The sequence below is a fragment of the Pecten maximus genome, chromosome 19 (genome assembly GCF_902652985.1).
Source record: "Pecten maximus chromosome 19, xPecMax1.1, whole genome shotgun sequence".
Classification (NCBI taxonomy): Eukaryota; Metazoa; Mollusca; class Bivalvia; order Pectinida; family Pectinidae; genus Pecten; species Pecten maximus.
This window is the reverse complement of record NC_047033.1, coordinates 12,599,067-12,626,093: the sequence shown is the minus strand read 5'-3', so window position 1 is coordinate 12,626,093 and position 27,027 is coordinate 12,599,067. Positions and strand designations below refer to the sequence as shown.

The window sequence follows — 27,027 nt, the reverse complement described above, 5'->3', positions numbered from 1 at the left end:
TATTAATTTAACCTCTTGAAAAGAGGCTGAGATGATATTATCTTGAGGTAGCATGTACCCTTAATAATATCAAACAATAAAGTTTACTGCCCTCTTCCGATGTTCTAACACTGAAGAGTTCCATCCACCATGACCGAGAAAATAAGATAGATCAGGGGTGTATTTCAGTGACAAACACCATTACATTGTTGCCGTGGTGACAAGTATTATCACTTAGTTACGCCTTTCTGAGATGGATTTACCTCCTTGTAAAAAAGAAAAAAAATTAATGTATTCAAGAAACAGCATGTCCCAAGGTTTTTAATTCTTGAGTTGTTATTTCCCATTGATTTGGCTATTTGCAAATCAATGCTAAGGCTCTATACATATTCCACCCTGTACGCTTTTATTTCACCGTCAAGGAGCCGGTAGATTGTGGGAGAGAACAAGTTCTCAGTGCTGTCCCAGAGAACCTGTATCAATTCTACCGCGCTAGGGCTATCGGGGGATGCGTTTTACCCCACAATGGTGAGTACTTGAGATGAGACGCGGAGGCACCAGCGTATTATGTTTACAAGTCTCCATCAGATCACCATTGTCCAGACTGAAGAAATATATTTGTTCTGTTCCACACAGCAACTAAAGCTCTGTTATCTTCCAGTCAGATTTCAAATAATTTCATTTACATAAATTGTTTATAAAACTCATAGAAAAAATAAAATTACTACTATTGTGTATATCCTAGTGATTAATATCAATTCAAAACAAACTTGATTTCCAATTATAACTAACACTAGTAATGGTAATGTATATATTTAAAGTATATAATTGCTCACGTTTAAATTGACAACACTTGGACGGTGTGGTTGTCTGTTATTATGTGAATTCTTTCAATAGAAGGTTCGATAGCTCTTGATGAGAAGAGTTATTGAAAACATAAGTTCTATGTGAAATAGAACAGGACATAGAAGCCTTTAATCTCAAACTCTATCACAGTTTTAATGGGCTTACTCAAAAGTGTACATCTTATCCTGGCCATTCATTAAAAAGAAATTTCCTGTTTTAAACAAGCTGTGTAATATCAGGAATTGCTTTGTGTTATAATTTTCAGGTGTTGGAAATGATATCCTGGTATAAGTTAACATCAACATAAATGGTTTGAATGAAAAATACAAACACATCAATATCGCTTGAGAAGATCTTTCCCCCTAATTAAAACCTAACTTTTTTCATTTGAGACGTGTGCTGAACAATACAGAGATGTAATGGTCTAGGGTATGAATATATTTGAATTAATGACTGCCACACCTGTCGTTAAGACTTTTAACACCTTGAAAAGAAAAACAGGCCAAACTTTTTTTTTACTAAGAATTGATTAATGATTTTATTGGTGTGACAATATCATTAGGTTTAACAAGGCACTTGTACATTTGTGCCTTTCTACACTATTTATATGCTGCGGTCAAAGCACTGTCTAAATTTAAACGTGCACCTGTACATATCAGGATACGGAATAACAAATTGACAAAAAAAGTTTTCAAACAGACCACCCATTACGAGATAAAAGGTCATTTCAAGGCTTACTAAAACTAAAATAAACAACATTTCGTTTTAGTAATGTACCAATTGCAACAGTATTCAGAATTTCAGATGAATTATACCGAGATCTAGGTCATTACTAAAATACTAGACCATTCCAGAGACTATGGTTTTGTAAGGCTGGTCCTATTTCGAAGCTTATGATGGGCCATGTACATTCTATAAACCTAGTGTACATGTATGCTAGGAGATACACTGACCTATAGCTAGTGTACCATATAAACCCTAGGTAGTCAGGCAGGTGATAACCCCAATAACTTTTCATGTCGAATCAGGGAATCAAACCCTGGTCGTGAAGGTGAAAGGCCTTGCCACGGTGCAAACTGTACAAATGCTTTTTCCTCAGGTACAAGCTTAAATTTCTTCCCACATTAAGACTTTTGCACCATCCGACAATTTTAGACAATCATCCAAATTTGGATAAATACTTCCTTTTGAAAATTAATATTAAGTTCAAATTTTCTGAAAAAGTTGAAATACATCATCTAAATCTGTATATACACAAACCCCTTTAAGTATGAAACTACAAAACCAAACACCATTCTTTCTATTCCTTCTGAATACAAATTGTTTCCTGATTCCTAATGGGCCACAGATATGGCTGAGACGTAATTATGTGAAAGAACTGCAAAGCTGACTATAGCTTAGAACCACAATTTTCAGAGCTTGTGGATAGCATGAATGTGTAAACTTCTTACTTATAGTTGCTTGCCATATTGAAAATGCAAGCAAGAATTTAGTTTTTGATAATCTATCTTATATTTGGCCATTACTGTTTATACTGTATACAGGAATACATGCAGTCCTAGCTACGTTCCAACTATATCAAATTTTGCTTTTAAGTTGTAGAAAAAGGACATGAGGAAATTTTACAGTACACACAACACATACTAACTACAAACTACTGGGAGCCCGCCAAGTATCACATCTCAACAGCAAATTTGTCCCTCGATAATGGATTCATGGAGAAACAATATTAAATTATCTAAGAAGTCGGTGAAAAGGTCAGGTTGTTTCTGATGCTGTAATGAGCTAATTTCATTTCTTTTACAATTTGTACTGTGAATCTATATCATCATGTCTGACTGCAGTCTCCCATAGTGTAATATCAATTATTGTACAATTTGTACCAGCATATATCTGTGTACTGACTGCAGCCTCCCATTGTGTAATATCAATTATTGTACAATTTGTACCAGCATATATCTGTGTACTGACTGCAGCCGTCCATTGTGTAATATCATTTCTTGTACAATTTGTACCAGCATATATCTGTGTACTGACTGCAACATTCCATTGTGTGATATCATTTCTTGTACAATTTGTACCAGCATATATCTGTGTACTGACTGCAGCCTTCCATAGTGTGATATCATTTCTTGTACAATTTGTACCAGCATATATCTGTGTACTGACTGCAGCCTTCCATTGTGTGATATCATTTCTTGTACAATTTGTACCAGCATATCTGTGTACTGACTGCAGCCTCCCATTGTGTAATATCATTTCTTGTATAATTTGTAGTGTATCTGTATGTGTACTGCCTGCAGCCTACCACTGTGTAATATCATTTCCTGTATAATTTGTACAGGTGTATCTGTATGTGTACTGGCTGCAGCCTACCATTCCAGGAATTCATTTCTTGCATAATTTGTACAGGTGTAATAATCTGTGCATAGCAGAAATGGAATGGGCCGAGTGCAGGTGGCCACAGATTTTCAGGTCCCAGGTTCAAGTCCCAGTCTGATCATTGCATAATCTTTCTCTCCTGTTACATGTAGATACTACATAAGTTAGACTACTAAAAGAGGCCCAATGGGCCTGTATCACCCACTTAGTCAGATACTAAGCTGACTATCACTTTATTCAAATATCAAGTAGGCTAGGTTTATTCACATAAATAAATGTTGTAATCCTTCATTCCAGCATGCTATTGGCCCAATATCAGGTCTCAGAATCTCTTGAGAATCATTGTTTAAAGATTTTACTGAGTTACTGAGAAGAAGTTGTTGAAAAGAAAAAGTTGACACCGGACAATGGACGCCGCACTTTGACTGTGGCCTCCCATTTTGTGATATCATTTCTTGCAAAATTTGTTGCAATTAAAAATGTATGTAGCAGGTGAGCTGACAACTGTTGTATGGTAAATCGGCACAATGAGGTCATGATTTTCTATTGCCCACTTAATATGGTGATGGTTGGAATGAGGATATCACATACCATCTCTCTATAGTGATAACACATGCCAGCCTCCTACTCAAAATTATTCAGACATTTAATTGACTTTTTGAAATTGATGCCAGACTGATAAAAGTTGATACAATGTCAGAATGATTTAAATTACTGTCATCTTACACATGTATATGAATGACTTAAACAATATATGTAATAATGTAAGGACCTATTCATGAAACTCTTTCAACTAAATCACAGTTAAGTGTAAAGTGCAGCATTGTCTCCCCTTATCTCAGATTATCTCCCGTTAGTTTGTGTCACCAAATTATCTCCCCCTGTACCAAATCTTCTCCCATTACATAACTGTCTCACTAAACTATCTCTCTTTGTATCAGATTATATCCCCTGTTACATTGTGTCACTGCATTATCTCCCCCTGTATCAGATTATCTCCCCTGTCACATAGTGTCACTCATGACAATTTCCTGGCATCAGATAATCTCCTGTACAAGTATGTGTCACTGCATTATTTCCCACTGTATCAGATTATCTCCGTAACATTATTGTGTCACCACATTATCTCCCCTTGTATCAGATTATCTCCCCTGTTATATTATTGTGTCACCACATTATCTCCCCTTGTATCAGATTATCTCCGTAACATTATTGTGTCACCACATTATCTCCCCTTGTATCAGATTATCTCCCCTGTTATATTATTGTGTCACCACATTATCTCCCCTTGTATCAGATTATCTCCCCTGTTACATTATTGTGTCACCACATTATCTTCCACTGTACAGATTATCTCCCCTGTTACATTATTGTGTCACCACATTATCTCCCCTTGTATCAGATTATCTCCCCTCTGTTACATTATTGTGTCCCCACATTATCTCCCCTTGTATCAGATTATCTCCCCTGTTACATTATTGTGTCACCACATTATCTCCCCTTGTATCAGATTATCTCCTCTGTTACATTACTGTGTCACCACATTATCTTCCACTGTATCAGATTATCTCCCCTGTTACATTATTGTGTCACCACATTTTATTACATTTTTACCAGTGAAATATCAAAAATTATTTATTCTATAAAGTGATTTTTGTCACTAGTGTTGATTTTCTTCAGAAATATGTATCACAAGCATTCCCCTTCAATCAAACCTCTTCCTGAAGTGTAAAAGTTTACATATAAAAGTTTTAGAGGACTTATTTGTGAACCACTTTTAGCTGATCATTTTAAAACAGATGATTCAGCAAAAATGAAAAACGTTTCCTATACTTATTTGCAGATAAATGCAGTATACATATATAACAAGTTGTCCTGAACAGTTACTATACATTTAAGGGCTCAACACAGCTTTTTATGAATATTCTTTCATATAGTTATATATATTTAGGGAATAGCACATTGCCATGAGTTCTTCTTATCAAACTAGAAGACAGTCATATGATACTCTTTTTCTATCATAATTTATCTGAATTTGTATGATTCACATGCTACACATCTTCTGATCAAAGCTTACGGATTTGAAAACGATCTTGTTAGATAAACAGTATCTTCAAAACTTCCATTTATCTTAATGCTTACGAGATTTATATTAAGGTCTCATCTAAACATAAATTTAATAAAATTTGAATTATTTTTTTTATTTTTCTGTAAACTTTTATTTAGTTTATGAGATATTCTTTTAAAAATACATTCCTGCGAAAACAATTCAGGGAAGTTTTTAAAAAATCTTTTAAAAATCAAGTCAAAGCTTTAAAAAAAAAGTTTCAAGTCTGCTTTCCCTCGACAGGCATTTGAAACCTTGCCTGTAATATAAATCTCCAGATGGGCTTTCAACACCTAATGTGTCAGAATTTATGCGGGGATCGCCGCTAATCTTTGAGTAAACATTCACCGAAACATTCAAATGGCTACAGGATAATAGTTTAAACGCTCAGACCCTTTACAACCTCCCAGTCTGCTTTAAATTGATTGAAAACGGGTGTGAGAAAAAATAACTTTTCGTAAGAGATAATGTATTAGTTTGAGTTTGAAACGTGGACAATGTCCATATTTCAGAGCATTAACATATGAACTGGTAGCTGGTCAGTGCTTGGTCCAAGTAAACAATGTCTATAGTTCTGAGGACAACAGACAGAAATGTTTGTATGAGTGAACACCAAACTTGATTGGTAACTGGGTAGTAGAAACACACTCCTTTTGATGGATATATATTTAGTGTAAACATCACTAAAATCACAAGTCCAGAAACTAACAATACCTGTATATTGGTTACACAGGAAATTTATCGAACTTTTCCACATTATTTTAAAACATTTTAAGTTTCTACCTTTTTTTGGGAAGCAATTCGTTAAGCTTGTTAAGCTGTGAACAACCTTGCCTAGTTGTACGTGCTGGACACTTGAGAATAATAAGGACATTGTCGTAGAGTAATTGGGCTTTTGTACCCGTCCCTGCATTTAACACCTGGCCCTTCTTAGTAGCTGTAAGCACAAGGAATAACACGGCACTCACGCCCGGGCTTATATAAATACACATTGTATCTAGAGCCCAGGTGTAAGTCTACAATACACCTCAAATTAATCAACAGGTATTCATATGTACAGGTGGTCACTTGTACGCCTATATAAATGTCCAAACTGTTCTAATATCAGTCCTTTACACCTGGCGTTAAGTTTTGTTTATGTACAGCCTTTAATTATTATTTCACAATACAACACTGGTCAGTAATTAATGAGTTATTTATGAAGTATTTATATGTATATAATTATATATGTTTATGCCTCGTTCGGCTAGCCTGGTAAGGTCACAGCTAGGGGTGGAGTGAGAAATTTCACATACATATTCTATACTGACCCCATTTTTTCAATATATTTTAAAATATATATAAAGATTTGTTCTCCATGGAAATGTTTACTTTTAGATTTGAGCTCACACCACTTATTAAAGCAGGAAGTAAGCAGGATATCCTAACATTATAACAGGTAAGGTGGGAGTCAGATATTGTCAGCAAATTTTCATTATAAGCTGGAAATACCAAATACTGGGTCCAATATATGAAGTTCTTCAGCTACTTGTTGATTGTGTCTCACAAACTCTACCATTCCACATACATTAATGTACTGCAGAAGCATACTTTTCTGATGGTTCAAATTCTCATGGTTAACAGATATTTATTTTGAAGCATTTTTTTCACAACAGAAATTACAAAACCATATATAAATTTCTCAATATAATTTTAGATGTATGTGATCCCATTCTTCACAATTTTATGAGGTGACTTCAGAAAGAAACCTTTTAAAACAAAACCATTTGACAAACTTACAATCCACTCAGTGAACTAGTTCTACGTTTTCCCAAGTAGGTATGAAACTCCAGTGATAATAAATATCAAGTTAGGACACAATCCTATATTAAATCCTAGCCCCTCTTTCCCAAGTAGGTATGAAACTCCAGTGATAACAAATATCAAGTTAGGACATAATATAGTAGATGGGTCAATGCATACACGATTTGTGAAATCTGTTGATACTTAATTATCACCAAAATCTACAAAAACTAGCTGCTCAAGATCAGCAAGAAAGGTAGAAAACAGTAGTTGGTGAAATATTCACTACAACATATGTTTTAAGCAAAATTCTGGCTTAACATACCTACTGAAATCTGATTCTTGTACAAACTCTCATGATCACTCATTTGTTCACTAAATTCTGAGAAATTAAAATTGAAAGTTTTTTTTATATATGGACTATGGTTTACATATTCCTTTTCATTAATGAAATGCAGAATGTTACTAGCAGTGAGTGAACTGAGTTCATATTAATAAATGATTTTTTAAGAAATGCTTTAAGTTGAACTAATTTCATTCTCAAATTACTTTCATATACAATGTTTTTCATTTTGTGAAAAAAAAAAGCTTTCAATATCAATTTCAAATTTCTTTTTAGAAATGAACATTTTTCATGCAATACATTTCATAAGTTGGTCAGAACATCCTTGTTTTCTTTCATTCAAGCATAAAAAGGAGAAAAAATATCAATAAAAGAAAAGAAAAGAAAATCTCATTAGATTTGGACATAAAATACAAACTTTAACATTGTGTCTGTTACTCAAATTTAGCTGATGTAAATTTTAAATAAATTTGAGTGTTCAGATTATAATCATATCAATCTGGAACATTTTGTTGGCCACAGAGAACAAAGTCAAAATGGACAACTACAGAGTTATATGCAGTTACAAATCTATGAATACATTACTGAGGATGTTAACATGCACATGCTGCAGAAACGACTCAAAGTACAAGTAGTTAAATTTTCCAATTAGTTTTCTGTCACGATTGCGATCTTCATCATTGGATGTTTGTTCGTAAAAAAACACCTTTTTTGGTACCGGGTAATTGCTTCATGTAAAGCATCCTATTTAAAAAGTTTATTGATTTTTCCAAAGGAATTTTTAATCTATCTTGTACATTTTGATGCTAGAAAAGCAGTATTACAACACATGTATTTTTGCTACATGAAGATCTGGAAGCTCAATGCGCTGCATGCTGCTATTTTCTGTATTCACCAATAATTTCTACTCGAAACTGATTTTGATATAATGAATACATGTACATAAAACTAAAATTGAAAAGTGTCCAACTACCAGATTTTATAAAAGTATGTCACTCAGTTGCAAAACCTTTTTTTTTTTTTTGCTTTGCCCTTAAGCTTGTTATCATGAATTCCTTATTTTGACGTGAAATGAGGTTTATATATGGGGGTTAACGTTGTCATGATCACCTGCCCGATCACATGGGTTTTTTCCGGGTTTTCTCCAATGACAGAAGACCCCTTCCAGTAAGTCAAACTCTTTTCTTGACTAATTTGGTATTGTATTGCATTACTTTAGTGTGTTCTGAAACATAACTTTTTAATTGTTGTACCATGAAACTCCTCCAGGATATTATGGTCCTTCATGTGAAGTTTCATCAAAATTCTTCATGGAATTGTCCAGACAGTTATGTACAAGATGGACAGAGAGGACACCTTTAGCCCTCGGTTTCACTCGTAGGGGACTTACAAGGATCTCTCCCTAGCTTGAAGGTAAGATGATGAAATTCTCACCCAAGCAAATCAGATTCTTCAAAATCAGGCTGTATACCTTAAAATTGAAAGTACTGATTATTTGTCTCAGTAAAATGCAACGCAACAGAGTTCAGTGGATTTACACAATACTATAAATATGGCAAGCTCATTCGGGAAAGTGCTGATCATGAATGAATTCACCTTAAAGAAAATCTCCTTGTTGAAACCAATTTTGATTATTTTAGTAAAAAGCAGTGACCTTGACCTTAAATGACCTTTCACTCATTCTTTCAGTACGGGTAACAATATGTATAAAGTAAGAGGTTGCTGGAATCAAGGGAATCCAGGCTATCACATGGAAACCTCTTTGAAGACGACATGAAATGATGCTTACATTTTTAATGAGCATGCTTCCCATTACTACATTTTGTAGAGTCATGGCGTGCCATACAGATGACCTAGAACTTTGTACTATCGGGCCTGCAACCTGTCTATCTCAATTGTCAAATCATTGGGAACACAACAAAACAATCTGTATCAGACTGTCATATAATCTGGTATTTAACTAAACTGTCCTCCATATTGGATTGTCAAATCATTGAGATACGTATCAAAACTGTCTGAATCCAGATTTCATATAGTATCTTAAAAAATGCCCTCATCACCATTGTCTATTATCAGGTACATTATAACAAAACTGTGTGTATTATGATTGTTGGAACATCAGGTACAAATAAGGAGATCGTCAATCATTCTATTACAAGCAGGTATATGGTAATATAACTCTATATGAAAAAGAAACAGCAATTTCCACAGAAGAATTAAATCTTTATTAGTACTCAAAGATAGACCTGACTCCTGAATTAAAGGGTACGTACCGTTTGAAGCAAAACATTCATATCTGACACACCTCATAGGTTCATGGGACTTTCAAATTTTATGTATAATGAAAACTGGCCGGAGGTCCTGAATCCGAATTCAAGTCAGACCAGATTACTGTATCAATAATATGATTTATAAATCAAAAAGTATGAAAGGCTTATACGATAAAACGCCTTCCCTTGTGTTCCACTTGTTGAGTCTCATCTTCTTTCAGATCGTCACTTTTTGGATAAAACCTCCAAGTGTTAACCAATTTAATGAAAGTCAGTACGAGTCATGTTGGGATTAGTTTTGGTCTGGTGATCCTTTGTCCCTATCCTGGGGTAGCCTTTGATGGCGAGTAATTCATGGGATTACATTCATATAGAGACATGTCACACCGACTTAGTTCTGATACACATGCTCTTGACTGATCAACATCTCCCCCCCCCCCTCTCTTTTTCCCTACCTTCAAATTTTTGAAACACCTTTGTTAACGAGAGAAATCCCAGGTGTTCCCGTACCAAACGCTACATCTGACAGGCTTAGGGTACATTCAAATCAAATTCAACAAAAGACGAAACTCACGTGTTGTAAATTAAACAGCCATATATGCCGGTGATATCGGCTAGGATATGTGTGTTTACATAAAGTCCGCATTAAACAGCAAATCGCTGCATCTGTGGCAAAGTATTTTATCTTAAAGGTTCATTTCATGCAGATAAAAGTCGGAAATAAAAAACATTCCAAGTAAATCTTCGAAATTGATTATTCAATAGCCTACGCAAAAATATCGAGAAGCGTTTCTAATCTTGTGACAATATATATACATCTTATCTCATAATAATTTGTCTCTAACTCTGATGTCCCATAATTTGATGGTGATGAGTCAGTGATGTTCCTTATATGTACTTTCTGTAAGAGCTAACGATATCGGTTCAGTAGGTAGGAGTTTCCTCTTGCAAAATACTGCACCTCCCCACTTATTTATACTGGCATACACACACGGTTTTACCTGTGTGAGGTATAGTTAGGCTGATATCGTCACATCTGATATTTATGATTTACACCTAAAATAACATCAAATTGTTTAAAACTAACAATTCATCTAGAAAGAACCTGCTAATGTATTCCATTCCCGAATTTACTGCAATTTAATCAATTTTCATCTGAAAATACTTAGGTTTCTCAGGAGAAATACTTGTAATGTACAATTGAATTTAATAAAATACAAGGTTATAATGTATATCAATATAAAAACTTATGTAATTTGAAAACTATTATCATATATGATGTAATGCTTAATGAGAAAGAATGGGTTTATAAGTAAACCTGGGCTTTTAACACATAATGTAATTATATGTCTTCATCAAGCTAACCAAGCACATAATATATATCTAAGTCGAATCTTAAGCATGTATCAGGTAATGGCAAATCAGACGGCGTCATCAAGCTAACAAATCATAGAATATAAATAACTTCGTAGAGCTTGCAATACATACTTAAGTATATTATATCAGCTAGATTACAATTGCAAGTCAGACTTTTCTATCAAGCTAATTACAAATTGTTGAATATAACTTAGTAAAACCTGCAATACATAAGTATATCTTACATCAAGTAATTATATAATTGCAAGTTAAAGTTCTCCATCAAGCTAACAAATCGTAGAATATTACTTAGTCTTGTCTACTGTACATATGCTATGAATTGCTTTATCTTACAAGATGCATAAAATATGTTTTCAACATGTGCATGGTCGAAAATATGTGCGTCTGCATTTGATTTTTTTATATACCTGCAGCTGGTTGTCTATACAATAGTAAGCACTAATTGTACATCGATATGAAGAGCCTAATTATAGACCCGATGTATTAGGCAAACCGAGATACATCACCACTGTGAGTTACTCCTGGAAAAATCTTCAGAAATTTATATACATAATCATTATTCAGGCCTGAACATTGTAAATCCAGACCCGTTGATTCTGAAACATTGTCAGAATTCATGAACTTCTGATAATATAAAACGGAAAGCAATATTATACAAAGAGTACCGATCTTTCTGATAATATAAAATTGAATGAAATATTATACACGTCCATGCAAAATTACTCCTGCCTTTTATAATTACAAGACCAATTAGCATTTATATGATATTTGTCATAAATTTGAAGAAAATTGTACCGGTAATAAGAATTTACATGTGTACATATTACCAGATAATATGTCGGGCAGGTTTTGCAGTACCGGATATACTTGTCACATATATATGACCGTAAAATGAAATAATGAATTGAGCAATTTAGTGGAATGCATCTGATAAAGTATTAAATCCTGGTTCCACTGTCAACAATCACATGACACGTCATTGATAATCTTAAATGTTTTTCCTGTTTTTCTTATTTCAAACAACCATTATGAAAACTATTCTGTGAATTCAATATAACTGATTCAAGGACATTGAACTTACTATCTTAGAAAGCTTCTTTGAAAGCTTAATTGTTAACAAAGGAATCAATTAGCAACATGAACAAGAAATCCCCTTTTTATAACATTTTTTGCAGCTACACTGTAGTATACGTTGAAGTAACAACCTCATTTAAAAATATCATTTCTTTAAATTAAATTCTTAAACTTGTTTTTTTTTTGTTTAACACTATACAGATATTTAGGAAATGTTAAGAAAGTCTGTTTATATATAAATTCAAATCTTCAACTTGTTATCTTTTGTTTTACACAGCAGATATATAGGAAATGTTATTTCAATGTTTAAATTAAATTCTTAACCTTGTTTTTTTGTTGTTTTTTTTACACTCCAGATCGAGTTATAAGAAATCGCCATATTGTACACTAATGTAAATATGAGGTGTTGGTAACTGGAGGAGAGGTTGATATGAAAACCACTCCAGTGTCTGATGGATAACACATATTGTTTGTACTCCAAACCTCCGTAACTTTCTGTATAATTACATGTACACATGTATCAATGGTAAAATGATTAGGTGTTTGACTAAGCTGATAAGGAAAGTCACAGCATGTTCAACTCCCTGCCGTCAAGACGCTGACCCCTAAAGCCTGTAACTAATACCTCAAATTTAACAAGGCCTTTTTACTGGGTTGTCATGCCTACAAAGCCTATACAGGATTATATATATCATATAGATGGTGAATTTTCCTGATAACCATTTTTTTTCATTATTAAGACAAATGTTCAATTTCAAATAAATTGTAAAATTACAAAATTTAATAATCATAATTTGTAGATGTGAAAAAATAACGGTATAGATGCTGCATTGAGATTGACACACATATATAGGGTACATATATTCCTTATAGTTGTTGCTACATCATAATCAATGATAAGTCAGTGTCCTTTATTGTGGAATTCACAAACAAGTGATATCAGACCTCTGGGAACCTAGTGCTGACCATTGAAGTTCTTTTTTCATGGTTCATGTTTTAAGATTGATCTTTTCTCTTCGTTCCACTTTTCTTCATGTTTTCCTCTTAATACAAGACTATGAAGAGAAAAACGTATATATATCTTAAGCTTGAGAAATATCTTTCCAGTACCTCTCAAGAAATAGCATATCTTTCCAATACTTCTCAAGAAATAGTATTCTTTCCAGTACTTCTGAAGAAATTGCAATCACAAACTTTCATTTTTAATCAACTGTCAAAATATAATATGGTGACCAGCTGTACATGTAAGCCATTTCAATAACGCGAACCAATACATTAAGTTTGAGAAATATCCTTCCAGTACTTCTCAAAAAAAAGCAAAAAACAAACTTAAATTTTTAATCAACTGTCAAAATCCAAGATGGCTGGCTATAAGCCATTTTCTTATCCAGATCAGTTTCAAAATTCTATGGGTATAACTAGGGACTGAGATGAGGAGACATAATATTATGCAGTTTAAGAAATATCCTTTAAATACTTTTCAAGATATTGAGCCATAACAATCTTCAACTTTCAAAATCCCAGATGGCCATTTGTCGGCCATTTTGTATTCCTGATCAGAGTTAAAATTGAATAGCATGTGGTCTGATCAGCTTTGAGAGAAATCGCACAGCACCCTGGGAAGGGAGTAAACATTACCCCTCAGATCTTCTCCTCGGGTGGCATAAGTCTGAATCATGCTCTACTGGCCGAGAGCTATATCGTAGCCATGATATTACAAAAACTTTCACAAGATGTACATGATTTAACATTACATAACGTGTTGTACCCTTCGATTTTATTACACGCTAAAATTTCTTATAACTTTCCACCTCGATGGAAACAGATTTAAAAACACATTGTGAAGTTGAATAATCTCGGACTGTTGTAAGCAAAATTTTAAAGGTCTTGGTTAGATTTTAAAAAAATAATCAATATTGAAGACTTAAGAAATGTTTATAAAATTTACTAATATTTTTGGATTTAGTTTTTCCGTGTCAGCTCTTCAATTGTATTCAAAATTTATCTGTTAATTCAACTTCAATTACAACTCATTATCATAAGACAGGATTGAGACAGATCATGTTGCCTGTTCTAAAGATCCATACATTTAAAAGCTTGTTTGAGCTGTGCTTTATGACAGGGACACTATTCTTTGTGATCTATTGGATGAAATTGCTTTAACAAACATTTTTTTGTTTTTCTTATTTTTTTTGAGGTTTTTTGTTAAAGCTAAAAGTCATAATCAAAATTATTTTTGACAACACAAAAATTAAGGATTATTATCAGGCAGACATATAAAGCTCACCAGACTGTGAACAGGGACCAGGTGTTGGATATAAATTGATTCTATTACAGTATAGAATATCAACATGTGAAATGTGCCAACACTTTCCAAACTTTTTTTTCTAATACATTTTCACACAAACAACTGATATTAAACTACACTTTCATCCCAGGCTTCAGTTCTCAATTTGTTTTTATTTAATAAATACAACTAGGTTTAACATTTTTACAATACTACAACTTTTGTTTTTATATTTATCAGGATAAAAGTTATAAACCAAACTAAAATTAACTGGGCGGAAGCACACATAGAAGGTTCAATAGTGGGACAAAACCATTATATCTAGATTATCTGTGGTAAATTGTGGCCAGTGGTCAAGTGTGGATACCCCACAAATCCAAACTCCTCTATGTCCAATCTGCAATATCCCTACTACATCAACAATTGGGGCTGCCATAACTCAGTTGGTTAGAGTGCCGGACATTAACTACAGGTAAAGATCTGACGTTGCGCGGTTTGATGTTCCTTCTCCTGTTGGTCTATGTTCCGCGTGTAGCTGAGAACTGTGATGGTTTGTGATGTTAGTAGTTGTGTCATTGGGCAAGACACTTTACCCTAATTGCTCTTGATGGCATGTGACGGGCCCTCCATATGTTGTTCAGTGAAGTAGCCACTAACTACTACTGGCTGTTCACCGGGTGATAAACCCAGCAAACAAACAAAACATCAACAAGGATTTTGGTTTTGATTTATAAATGGCAATGTAGTATGAAGATTTTAAATTAGGACTAAAGATTTGGTACGATCTGATTAAAAACTAAATTCAGAATTTATAAAATAATCAGATTGATATTTTTCCTCAAAATTTCATTAACAAATTTAGTAAGCAATAATTTCTCAGAAGAATCAGCTAGCTGCTCTGCACAAAATGTTTTCTCCTGAATTTTTTTTTAGATATGAAGTTTGTCAGCTCTTAACACTTCAAAATACTTATAGTCATGAGCTTGGCTCGTTATTCCTGTCTGTAAAAGGAAATAAAATCAATATCGTCTAGATTTATGATGCTAAATGTTTTAAAGAATGAAACACTTTTCCATTATTAATGCACACAACCACTAACTGTCACGTTCAGGTAAACAAACTAAAGATAATAATAATATACATGTATGTACAGCTGAGTACCATAAATCTAAATGGTAAATATCACATACATCATTCAATTCTCACTTCGGGACTTGCATGAGGATAAACATTTTCACAGAAAATTTTCAATGATTTCCTTTGAGATTTGTAGCATATATTCAAACTTGTACGACAGTCCAGGTCTAGAAAATGATGGATCCCTGGCAATTTTTGACAATGACTCATGATTTCAAAAGATATCAAGCTATTCTAAGGTTATTGTTCCAGTATAACAGAATGTCTGGAAAATTTTCAAAAAATATACTGCCACTGAAAGAAAATTGAAAAGTACCTATAGATCTGATTCTATTTGGATTCAACCCATAAACTTGCATGTATAAACATAGTATTTGATATGAATAAGCTTACCGTATGTCCTAGCTTTGTTTCATATTATAGTTATAAATATTTCATGAAATTAATTTGTATCATTAATTGACTTTTGGGTGGTCAGCTGGAAGATTGCTAATGTATTATGTGCATGACAAGAATTACATTTAATTATGTCTCACCTGTCCCACTTTGTCAGTATAGTATAAGTTTTAAGCAAAAGCCAAAATTTGCTAAAATTTCAGTATCTTTTCCAGAAACTACCACAATAAACCTCCTGATCACTTTATAGATAGTATGGATCAAAGCAACCTGTATACATTATAGACATGTGTGAATATTGATACATTGCAAAACAAATATCAATTTTCGCTAAGTCACTAATTCTCGAAATTCACATAAATGAATCATTTTGACCCCAAAAATCGCTCTTTATGAAAAGTGAGATGAAAATATATCCGATTTATTATAGATCTCATTTGGCAACAAACTTCTATTTGAAAATAAATTTGAGAAACAATAACGATTTATATCAATTTTCAAAATCAAGGTTTTTACCCCATAAATACAGCGAAAAAAAATAAATGAATAAATAAAATTCATGTTATCTGTAGGATGTGTTGAGATGTCCATGCAACAACGAACTACTTGTATATTTCAGATTCGATTGAAAAAAAATGATACTTTTTGAGAAACTGAACTAACTATAAACTTTAAAGTCCAGCTTCTCAGCATCCCACAGTCAGTCGACCATAAATCATTCCATAAATGAGGGCTGTATTGAGATGTTCACTATGCAATCAAACTATATACCAAGTTTGGTTATAGTTACTTTTTGAGCAACAGATCTAAACACAAACCTTAAAAGTGAAATGCTGACGTAGATTATGTAGCCAACCTTAAAAGTGAAATGCTGACGTATATTATGTAGCCAAACCTTAAAAGTGAAATGCTGACGTAGATTATGTAGCCAAACCTTAAAAGTGAAATGCTGACGTAGATTACGTAGCCAAACCTTAAAAGTGAAATGCTGACGTAGATTATGTAGCCAAACCTTAAAAGTGAAATGCTGACGAAGATTACGTAGCCAAACCTTCAAAGTGAAATGCTGACGTATATTAAGTAGCCAAACCTTAAAAGTGAAATGCTGACGTAGATTAAGTAGCCAAACCTTAAAAGTGAAATGCTGACGTATATTAAGTAGCCAAACCTTAAAAGTGAAATGCTGACGTAGATTACGTAGCCAAACCTTAAAAGTGAAATGCTGACGTAGATTACGTAGCCAAACCTTAAAAGTGAAATGCTGACGTAGATTAAGTAGCCAAACCTTAAAAGTGAAATGCTGACGTAGATTACGTAGCAAGAAAGGTAACACTTAAATCTCTCTTTGCGCCATCGTCGCAAGCAACAAAACTAAACAAAAACAAATATGAGAAACCGTAGGGTACCATAAACACATCAACTTTTTTTCCATTTCTCTTTTTTATGACAACACTTAAAACTTGTTTGCCAACTTCCAGTACCGGCCATATGTAACCATAATTAGTGATTAGAAATACATGCTAAAGCACATTTGATGATCCTAGCACACGTTCTTGAAAGAAGGATTATTTGATAGTCCTACCAAATGCGAGGGATTGACAATGGGTTAACAATATGAAGGGCAGGCCTACTATACCCAGACTTTACATGATGTATAAATATGTATGTACCGCTTCTTCATGACAAAAAACTTATCTTTGCTGTGATTCCAAATGAAGGTGCTTTTCTCTAATGTCATAAATTCGGACAAAATGAAAACAGGACTATATTTGTCTACTTTGGCAAGATGGATTTTCAATTTGATAAAAAAAATTAATCAAAAAAGTAGATTGGTCTTTTTGAACAGTAAATTAAATGATCAGAAATTGATGAAATATGTTCTTCAGGTCAAAGAACATCGTCAGAAACCTTTGGTTTATTTTGTTTAAGGTCCTATTAACAGCCAGGGTCATTTAAGGACGTGCCAGGTTTTGGAGGTGGAGGAAAGCCGGAGTACCCGGAGAAAAACCACCGGCCTACAGTCAGTGCCTGGCAACTGCTCCACGTAGCTTTCGAACTCGCAACCCAGAGGTGGAGGGCTAGTGATAAAGTGTCAGAACACCTTAACCACTCTGCCGCCGCGGCCCCTACGATACTCTACGATGTTGGTTGTGTCCAGGACATAAATAAATATGAGCAGAATCTCGTGGGTTTCCAATGACAGTAAAAGAAATTCTTACAAATGAAAAGTTACAATGTGATATTATACACTGATACACAAAATCAGTCTCCTGAAATTGATGAAATTTGTTCTTCAAGTCAAAGAAATGTTCACAAATGTAAAATTAGAATGTGATTATATTGATTCACACAAAAAACCAATCTCCAGTTGAATCAATTATCTGTCTCTTCTAAATAATTAGATCATTCAGTCTATATCCACCCAATATTGGTCGTGACACACAGGTGGAGAGGAGAATCGTAACTCGGTTCCACATAAATCCTGGCAGTCCACCTGTGCTGGTGTTACATAATATGTATGACAAATCAATATTTCAATCGGACACATCCTTGGCTTTTCAATTTTTTTTAAAAAGGTTTGGAAATTACACCAGACAATTTTAATGAACCAGACATTTTGAAGAATATGAAGTATCTGTCAGTCACACCTAGAAATGACATGTATCTTTTACATTTACGAAATTACCTGAACACATCTATTGATACGTGTGACGGTGTAAACAGGAACATTGCACAAACGATCATAAGCACCAGGAGAGAGGGTTGCCTCATGCAAACACGGTTCGCCTTTGTTACGTGTTTGTTCACAGGATACCGATCAAACAGTGTATTCTAATGTCAACAAATGTTTCTACTGAAGACGACTACTTGATCAGGCTGGTGCCTGACTATTTACGCTATTCACTCGCCCTAAACGCCTTACACTGGTTAATAAATAAATCTTCAGGTGGGTATACGTTTCAAAATTATTTTGCATTAAACCATCAACTAAACAGAAACAGAATTTTATCAAACATTTAGAAATATATTTCTATTTGGCTTGAAACTGCCGTTGAAGTCACAACTGTAACACACAATAACTGTAGTTGGAACAGATATTAATTATAATTGTATATATATGGTTCATGTATGTATTTGCCAAGCTATAATATCTGTAACAAGATGAAAGAAAAAATGCTTATGTTCCAAATTGTGTCACCAAATTAAATAATCCCAAGACTGGGCACTAGAGCAATGAGTATGGTCCCATCTCAAGTTCAAACAAGCTAGTATAACGTTCTTACACGATTTACTCACAAGATTGCGAGTTTTTGATTCTCACAAACTGTACGAATGCAGGCCCCTAAACATATCCCAAGATATTAATCATTTAATGTGGATGATCCTTATCTTAAGTAATTGAACTCGTCCTTATTGAAATTAACCCCCCAAAAACAAAATGCACGGCCTTATAGATTCCTGCAAGACTCAGATTTCCATAGGAGCATGCAACACATACATACTATAATTTCCATAGGATCATAATGCATGTACATACCATAATTAAGTGGTGAATTTAATACAATAAACATTGCATGACCACAATAAAAAATTATGTGCTTAAAGTCTTATGATATGTAAAGAGTACTACATGTATATCTCATTTCAGTAATGTTCTTAAAAATATGTATTACAATAGAAATTATACAATATAAATTATGCAATGCAAAACTGGTTCACTTCATTATGAACTCCCTAGAATGGTTTACATGTGACTTTTTTATATACTGTCTACGATGACTCACACTTTTATATTTACTGCCACGATGACTCGTACTTTTATATTTACTGCCTATGATGGCTCATACTTTTATATTTACTGCCTACGATGACTCGTACTTTTATATTTACTGTCCTACGATGACTCACACTTTTATATTTACTGCCTACGATGACTCATACTTTTATATTTACTGCCTACGATGACTCACACTTTATATTTACTGCCTACGATGACTCACACTTTTATATTTACTGCCTACGATGACTCATACTTTTATATTTACTGCCTACGATGACTCACACTTTTATATTTACTGTCTACGATGACTCACACTTTATATTTACTGCCTACGATGACTCATACTTTATATTTACTGCCTACGATGACTCACACTTTTATATTTACTGCCTACGATGACTCACACTTTTATATTTACTGCCTACGATGACTCATACTTTTATATTTACTGCCTACGATGACTCACACTTTATATTTACTGCCTACGATGACTCATACTTTTATATTTACTGCCTACGATGACTCATACTTTTATATTTACTGCCTACGATGACTCACACTTTTATATTTACTGCCTACGATGACTCATACTTTTATATTTACTGCCTACGATGACTCATACTTTTATATTTACTGCCTACGATGACTCGTACTTTTATATTTACTGCCTACGATGACTCATACTTTTATATTTACTGTCTACGATGACTCGTACTTTTATATTTACCGCCTACGATGAATCACACTTTTATATTTACTGCCTACGATGACTCACACTTTTACATTTACTGCCTACGATGACTCACACCTTTATATTTACTGTCCACGATGACTCACACCTTTATATTTACCGCCTACGATGACTCACACCTTTATATTTACTGCCTACGATGACTCATACTTTTATATTTACTGCCTACAATGACTCATACTTTTATATATACTGTCTACGATGACTCACACTTTTATATTTACTGCCTACGATGAATCATACTTTTATATTTTCTGCCTACGATGAATCATACTTTTATATTTACTGCCTACGATGACTCGTACTTTTATATTTACTGCCTACAATGACTCACCCTTTTATATGTACTGCTAGAAATAACTCACCGTTTTATATTTACTATCCAGGATGAATCTTATTTTTATATTTTCTGCCTAGGATCGAGGATGATTCAAATATCTATGATTTTGGATGTACAATACAGAAAGGTAGAAAGATTAAGTAGTCCCTGGTCGGACTGAAAGTTTGAAACAGCTGTACAATGCAGTTAAATTTATTTCAATTCTACTGTATCTTACTCTCATTTTGTTTATAAAAGTGCTTAAATCTCGAGTCTTTGTTAAATTATCTATGTAGACCTATTTTCAGGCAGTAGTTTTTATATTGCAAATAGATTCTCTAAAAAATATTTCAGTAACAAGAACTGTTTCTATGTGGGTGGATTCCAAACAGAAACACACACATTGCAGTGTAAAAATATTCTCAAGCCTTAAAACACCATATACAAACACCTGAAGTGATATGAACCATTAATTAAGAATTGATGAAGCCCACACTTACAGCAGGTGTTGTTTTGAAACTTTTGCTGTACAATTTAAATGCATCACCTTAAAGTAGATATATTATTAACTTGCATTTCACAGGTGCTCTCAGATCAAATTTCACTGTTTTTATTAAACCCAAACTCCCACTGGAAAAAAATCTAATTATGAAGTATATATATATCCAATATGTGTACTGTGTAGTTAGACCTGCCTTACTCAAATATTGCCTTTAGTGCATGGTAAGGGTATCTGGTTACCGAGGAAATGCTATTTCCTATCAACATGTTGTCATGACGATCCAATTTTTGAATAAAAATAAACTTTACACACCTGTTTTACACCTGCACTTTATACACTGAGAACAATTAATTCCAGTGAGTTGCGATACCCTGATCACTTTTTGTACCTTGAATTCCCTCCTTATTTTAAATTGACATTCCATATCAATTAGGCTATGATACCATGTAATTAATTAGTTACCTACAGTGGTACAATATAGTTAATTAAGGTTTTTCATCCCTATAATTATTTTGTTTTATCATGAGCAAAGTTATTTTCATTCTTGATTAATTAGGCCACAACACCTTGCAATTAATTAGTTACCTACAGTGGTACAATATAGTTAATTAAGGTTTTTCATCCCTATAATTATTTTGTTTTATCATGAGCAAAGATATTTTTATTCTTGATTCTACCATGTTTGCTATGTAACGCCAGTTTTGATTGGTTAAAAACCATGTATTATTTTCCAATAACCCACGCTCGTGCCAATAATACACGCTCGTGAGTCACGGCTGTTACAATTTTAAATATCTAATATTCACCTGTTTCATAAAAGGTACTATAGCCGAGTGGGCTAATGGGTTAGTCTTTCAATATATTTTTATCACGACGCGAGTTCGAATCCTACGGAGGCCCCCACTTTTTTTTCTTTTTTTTTTAATTTTCAAAATCAATGCCATATGATAGATGCTCTTGATCGTAGTACTGTATTGCCTGTATATTTCATCAACAAATAATGCAATACTCAAGAAATAAATTACAAGGTTTTCCCGGGGTTTCTTTGCTGTTTTTCTATTAGAAAAAGGTCGATCTCAGAACTAAACAGTACATGGTAGAATAGAAATAATTAACGATGAATCGTGTATTATTGCAGGATATATAACGAGGACTCGGATATTTTGCAATTTTAATTAATAACTCAGGCAGGCCTGAGTTATTAATTTAATTGCAAAATATCCGAGTCCTCGTTGTATATCCTGCAATAATACACGAATCATCGTTAATTATTTCTTAATTAATTAGGCTACGATACCATGCAATTAATTAGTTACCTACAGTGGTACAATATAGTTAATTAAGGTTTTTCATCCCTATAATTATTTTGTTTTATCATGAGCAAAGATATTTTTATTCTTGATTAATTAGGCTAGGATACCATGCAATTAATTAGTTACCTAGAGTGGTACACTATAGTTATAATTCAGGTTTTTCATCCCTATAATTATTTTGTTTTATCATGAGCAAAGGTACTGTTAATTTGTTTTTCTCGACAAAATGTACAACAGTGGTACTGAAAAGATCACATGACCCAGAATGTCCACTTTAACAGACCGATAATATACCAGGACACAATTATCAACAATATATAATGTCAACCTGCCTTCATCAGTCTGCATACAAATATAGTACACCTCTGGCACTCTGGCATTATCAAATCAAATACAAAAGCTTTATTTTTCATATAAGCATTTTTTTTATATTGTCACATGTTGTTTTCAGCAGAGGATTCCTAATGCTGGCCAACTGGCACCAAAAAACTGTTTTCATGGCCATTCTTTTTCCATAAAAATGATTTTGGTACATTTGTAAGAAGATGTTATATATATTTGTTTAATTTCAAATATTAGATCAGTTTACTGGCCTATACCAGAAACACTAGAATTAAAACACTTTGTAAGTTTGGGACACCAATCTTAGTTTTCAACACGTAATAAATTAAACATCACACACTGAACCTGGCAATCTAAAAATGAATCGCCATTTGAATGTTTTACAACAGAGAAATGTTACTTGCAAAATAAATGACAAAAAGACTTAATAGAATTGCCCTTTAATAATATTTATCAATTATGGACCTTTGCTGTGGTAATAACTCATTATGTTGTTATACCAACCTAGTAGAATCAAATACCAAGAATTAACAAAACCTACGTGGGGCAATTGCCAGGTACTGACTGTAGGCCGGTGTTTTTTCTCCGGGTAATCCGGCTTTCCTCCACCTCCAAAACCTGGCACGTCCTTAAATGACCCTGGCTGTGAATAGGACGTTAAACAAAAACAAACCAAACCAAACTGAGGTCAATATTTTGGATTCTGCGAGGTCGGTATAACACCATATTAACCGAATCAAGGTCCTTCATTTTTATATTAGATATGAAACTTGAATGCAAAAGGGAGAAATTGCATTATAGTTATCTTGATAACAGGAAATTTACATTGTGACATTACAATGATTGACATCATAAACACAATATTGACTCAGTGTTTCTAAAATTAGATAACATCAGGTTAATATCTCAAAATACTGACCTCAACGTGACAATGCTTTATCAAATGAAAACTGAAGAAAATCAGACTATATCTGATATAATATATGAAAACAACATTAGGAAATATATAGATTTTGCCATTTCTCAGGTTCGGTTTGGTTTGGTTTATCTTGTTTAACGTTGTATTAACAGCCAAGGTCATTTAAGGACTTGCCAGATTTTGAAAGTGGAGAAAAGCCAGAGTACCCGGAGAAAAACCACCGGCCTACGGTCAGTACCAGGCAACTGCCCAGTGTGCATTTCGAACTCGCAACCCAGAGGTGGGGGCCTAGTGATAAAGTGTAGGGACATTTTAACCACTCGGCCACTGCGGCCCCTGCCATTTCTCGGTCTTATTTATAGAAGTATATATAATTATTAGTAATATTGTTATACGTGAGACTAGATCACAAACTTTGATGTTTTTCATTGCTGTCTATCCTAGCTGACAGTTAATATCATCATGAGTCAATGATGACATAATATACACATGGCATCTCTACTAGGACCCGAAAACTGTACAAGGACAATGTATTATACTCCTCCTGGAACAAGGCTGTTTCTGAGGGCTTTTTGGGGCTGTTAACGGGTCTCACTACCAATTATTATTAATATTTTTCAAATGCAAGCCAAATTCTCAAAATTTGCAGTTTACTCCTATAAAAAAATCTTTCCCAATTCATCAATTTTCTTACCAAAATGAGACAAAAAGGCCCCATCCCAAACCAGTAAAATTAGCCCTGTGGTAAGAATGCCTACATGATGTTATACGGTTTTAGGAGCCAATAATCGGTCCCACTTATTCCTTAATGAAATTATTTCATATTGGATCCAAATTCCATGAATTTGAATTTCATTCCTAAAAATTTCCTTTTAAATTCACCAATTTTCCACCCAATATGAGACAGAATGGCCACATCCTGAGTGAGTGAAAGCCAAGGAACACACTGGTCTAGAGTACCGGGGACCAAGGTTTAAATCCTACATGGCTGTCATGTATTCATTTCATCTTATTCTATAACCACAAGACATTCTGTGCATGATACATGCATGCATTCTAACAGTTAATTGAGCCTGCAGACTTATACAAACCTTAGCATGAAGATTCTCAGTTATATTACAGCTGATAACTCTGCTGGTCTGTATCTTGTAACTGTTTGTGTATATGGGAGGAGGGGTATATACTTCAAAGAGTGTGTCAAGATCTTTTGATAGAACAGAGTCCTTAATATCAATTCGTAAATAAAGTGATGGGATTTTTAAGTATAGTGTACATACACAATATTACATTACTGTAATTATTTATATATTGTGATGTCTGTGTCAAATTGAGTACAGATTTTGTTGATAGTATGCTGCAGAATTATAATTTACTTATACTGTATATCTTGTTAGCAGCATTGTATAAGGGATATTTCTCTCATGAAAACAAGTCATAAATTTTTGCCAATTTCGTTTAATAGGTAGGGGTTGAACATAAAAGTGTAGCACAAATTTTATCTACTAATAATATGTACCAACATGGCCTGGCGAATGTTAATTAATCAGTCAAAATTCAGTTTTTGTTGTTTTTTTTGTCAGAAGGCGAAAGTTTCTTGGACCATCAAGGTCTCCTGATATATATGAACACACCAAGATGATTTGTTTTATCAAATTTTGATTCAATATTTTGTATCAGTTTTATATAATTATACAGATTGCAGTGAAATCAAATGTGTTCAATTCATTATCAAATGATTTTATCATGTTTAAATGCCATTTACAAGCTGTGGCTTTGTTTTTCACAAACTTCAAATCAGTATTTCGAAAGATATGTAAAACTTGTGTGGAATCCAATTAACTTTTACTTACAAAGTTCAGATTAATTAGATTAGAGAAATATATAAGATTTTGAGGATCTATAGAATTTCACAGAAATATTAGATTTTGAGTATCTGTAGAATTTTACAAACTCATTATTATAAAGCTTCCAATTTCTTTCTGGCATGTTCAAAACCCCAATTTATCATCCATAATGTGAGATTTTTCAGGAATAATCACTACAGATGGTCTGTTTGATAAAACAGTGCTGTGTTGATAGGCTGTAATACATTCTTATCTTATACATTTGTATTTTACTAAATCAAAATTAAATTCTAAATCAATAATACTACGTTTAATGAAATACTCTTTGTTAAATTCATCAAATCTTCTAAATAGAAGTTCAGTTTTGATTTTAAAATGCCTCATTGTATTTTTTTGCCCGGCATAACGATACAGTGTACTGGCATGCTACACTTTCTATGATAGAACGTAGCGCTCACACGAGTCAGAACATTGACGTCGAGTTGGTGACATGAAGTCTATCGCAGTTTCATGAATTCAAAACCAATTTTTAACAATATTTTTCGACTCCTTCACATTCTTTTGACATTTTGACATCCCGTGATATATGTAAATCGGCTATACATAAGACATTCGTTACAATATCACTAAATGAATGGATGTGCTCTGCTCTTACTTATAGTACCCGCTTGTAAACAAAGCGAGCACCTCGTCTCGTACCGAGAGTTCCAATCAGGGATATAACGAATGGATTCACTGAACGGCAATAGTCGTAACAAAATTCGATGGGTGAAATAAAAATGGAGAACATGTAAGTTAAAATACAAAGGTATACTTACCAAAACCCGAAGAAATTGTAAGAAATAGCCACACGTACACCACTGCCGACATCATTGCTCCGCCATGTCAAATACGACTCGCAGGCCTTCACGGTCCACTGCCTGCTGAATATTCATTATGACGTTCCCTCATGAATATTTATTTCAAACGCACACCTGAGTTTTATCGAAGACTTCTGTAACAATATGATATATATTAGTCTCTGTGAAATTAGAAATATGTACTAGTTGACTACAGGGTATGGATTTTTAATCGGGAATAAATTGGATTCTGTATGATAAATGTCAATTTGAAAGCAGAGCCCAAATAAGTGCAATTTGTGTACCTGGAGAAAATACTATGCCAGTGACGTACCAATAGGACTAGATCTGAACAAACTATGACACTGTCGTAGTAGTTATTTTAACTGAAACTTTGTAATACAGTATTTGCTCGTCTTTTTGGTAAGGATCGAGTT

At 33.7% G+C, this 27,027-nt stretch overlaps 1 protein-coding gene across 1 annotated transcript in view; it reads right to left on the bottom strand.

The window, feature by feature from the left end:
* The window catches only part of LOC117317910 (activin receptor type-1-like), a 34,621-nt gene extending 7,960 nt beyond the window's left edge, over positions 1 to 26,661 (bottom strand). Inside the window, exon 1 of the mRNA XM_033872876.1 lies at positions 26,570 to 26,661. Within this exon, the coding sequence (XP_033728767.1) occupies positions 26,570 to 26,624 (55 nt within the window). The 5' untranslated portion in view covers positions 26,625 to 26,661. The remainder of the gene's footprint in view (positions 1 to 26,569) is intronic.
* Between the last annotated feature and the right edge of the window lie 366 nt (positions 26,662 to 27,027).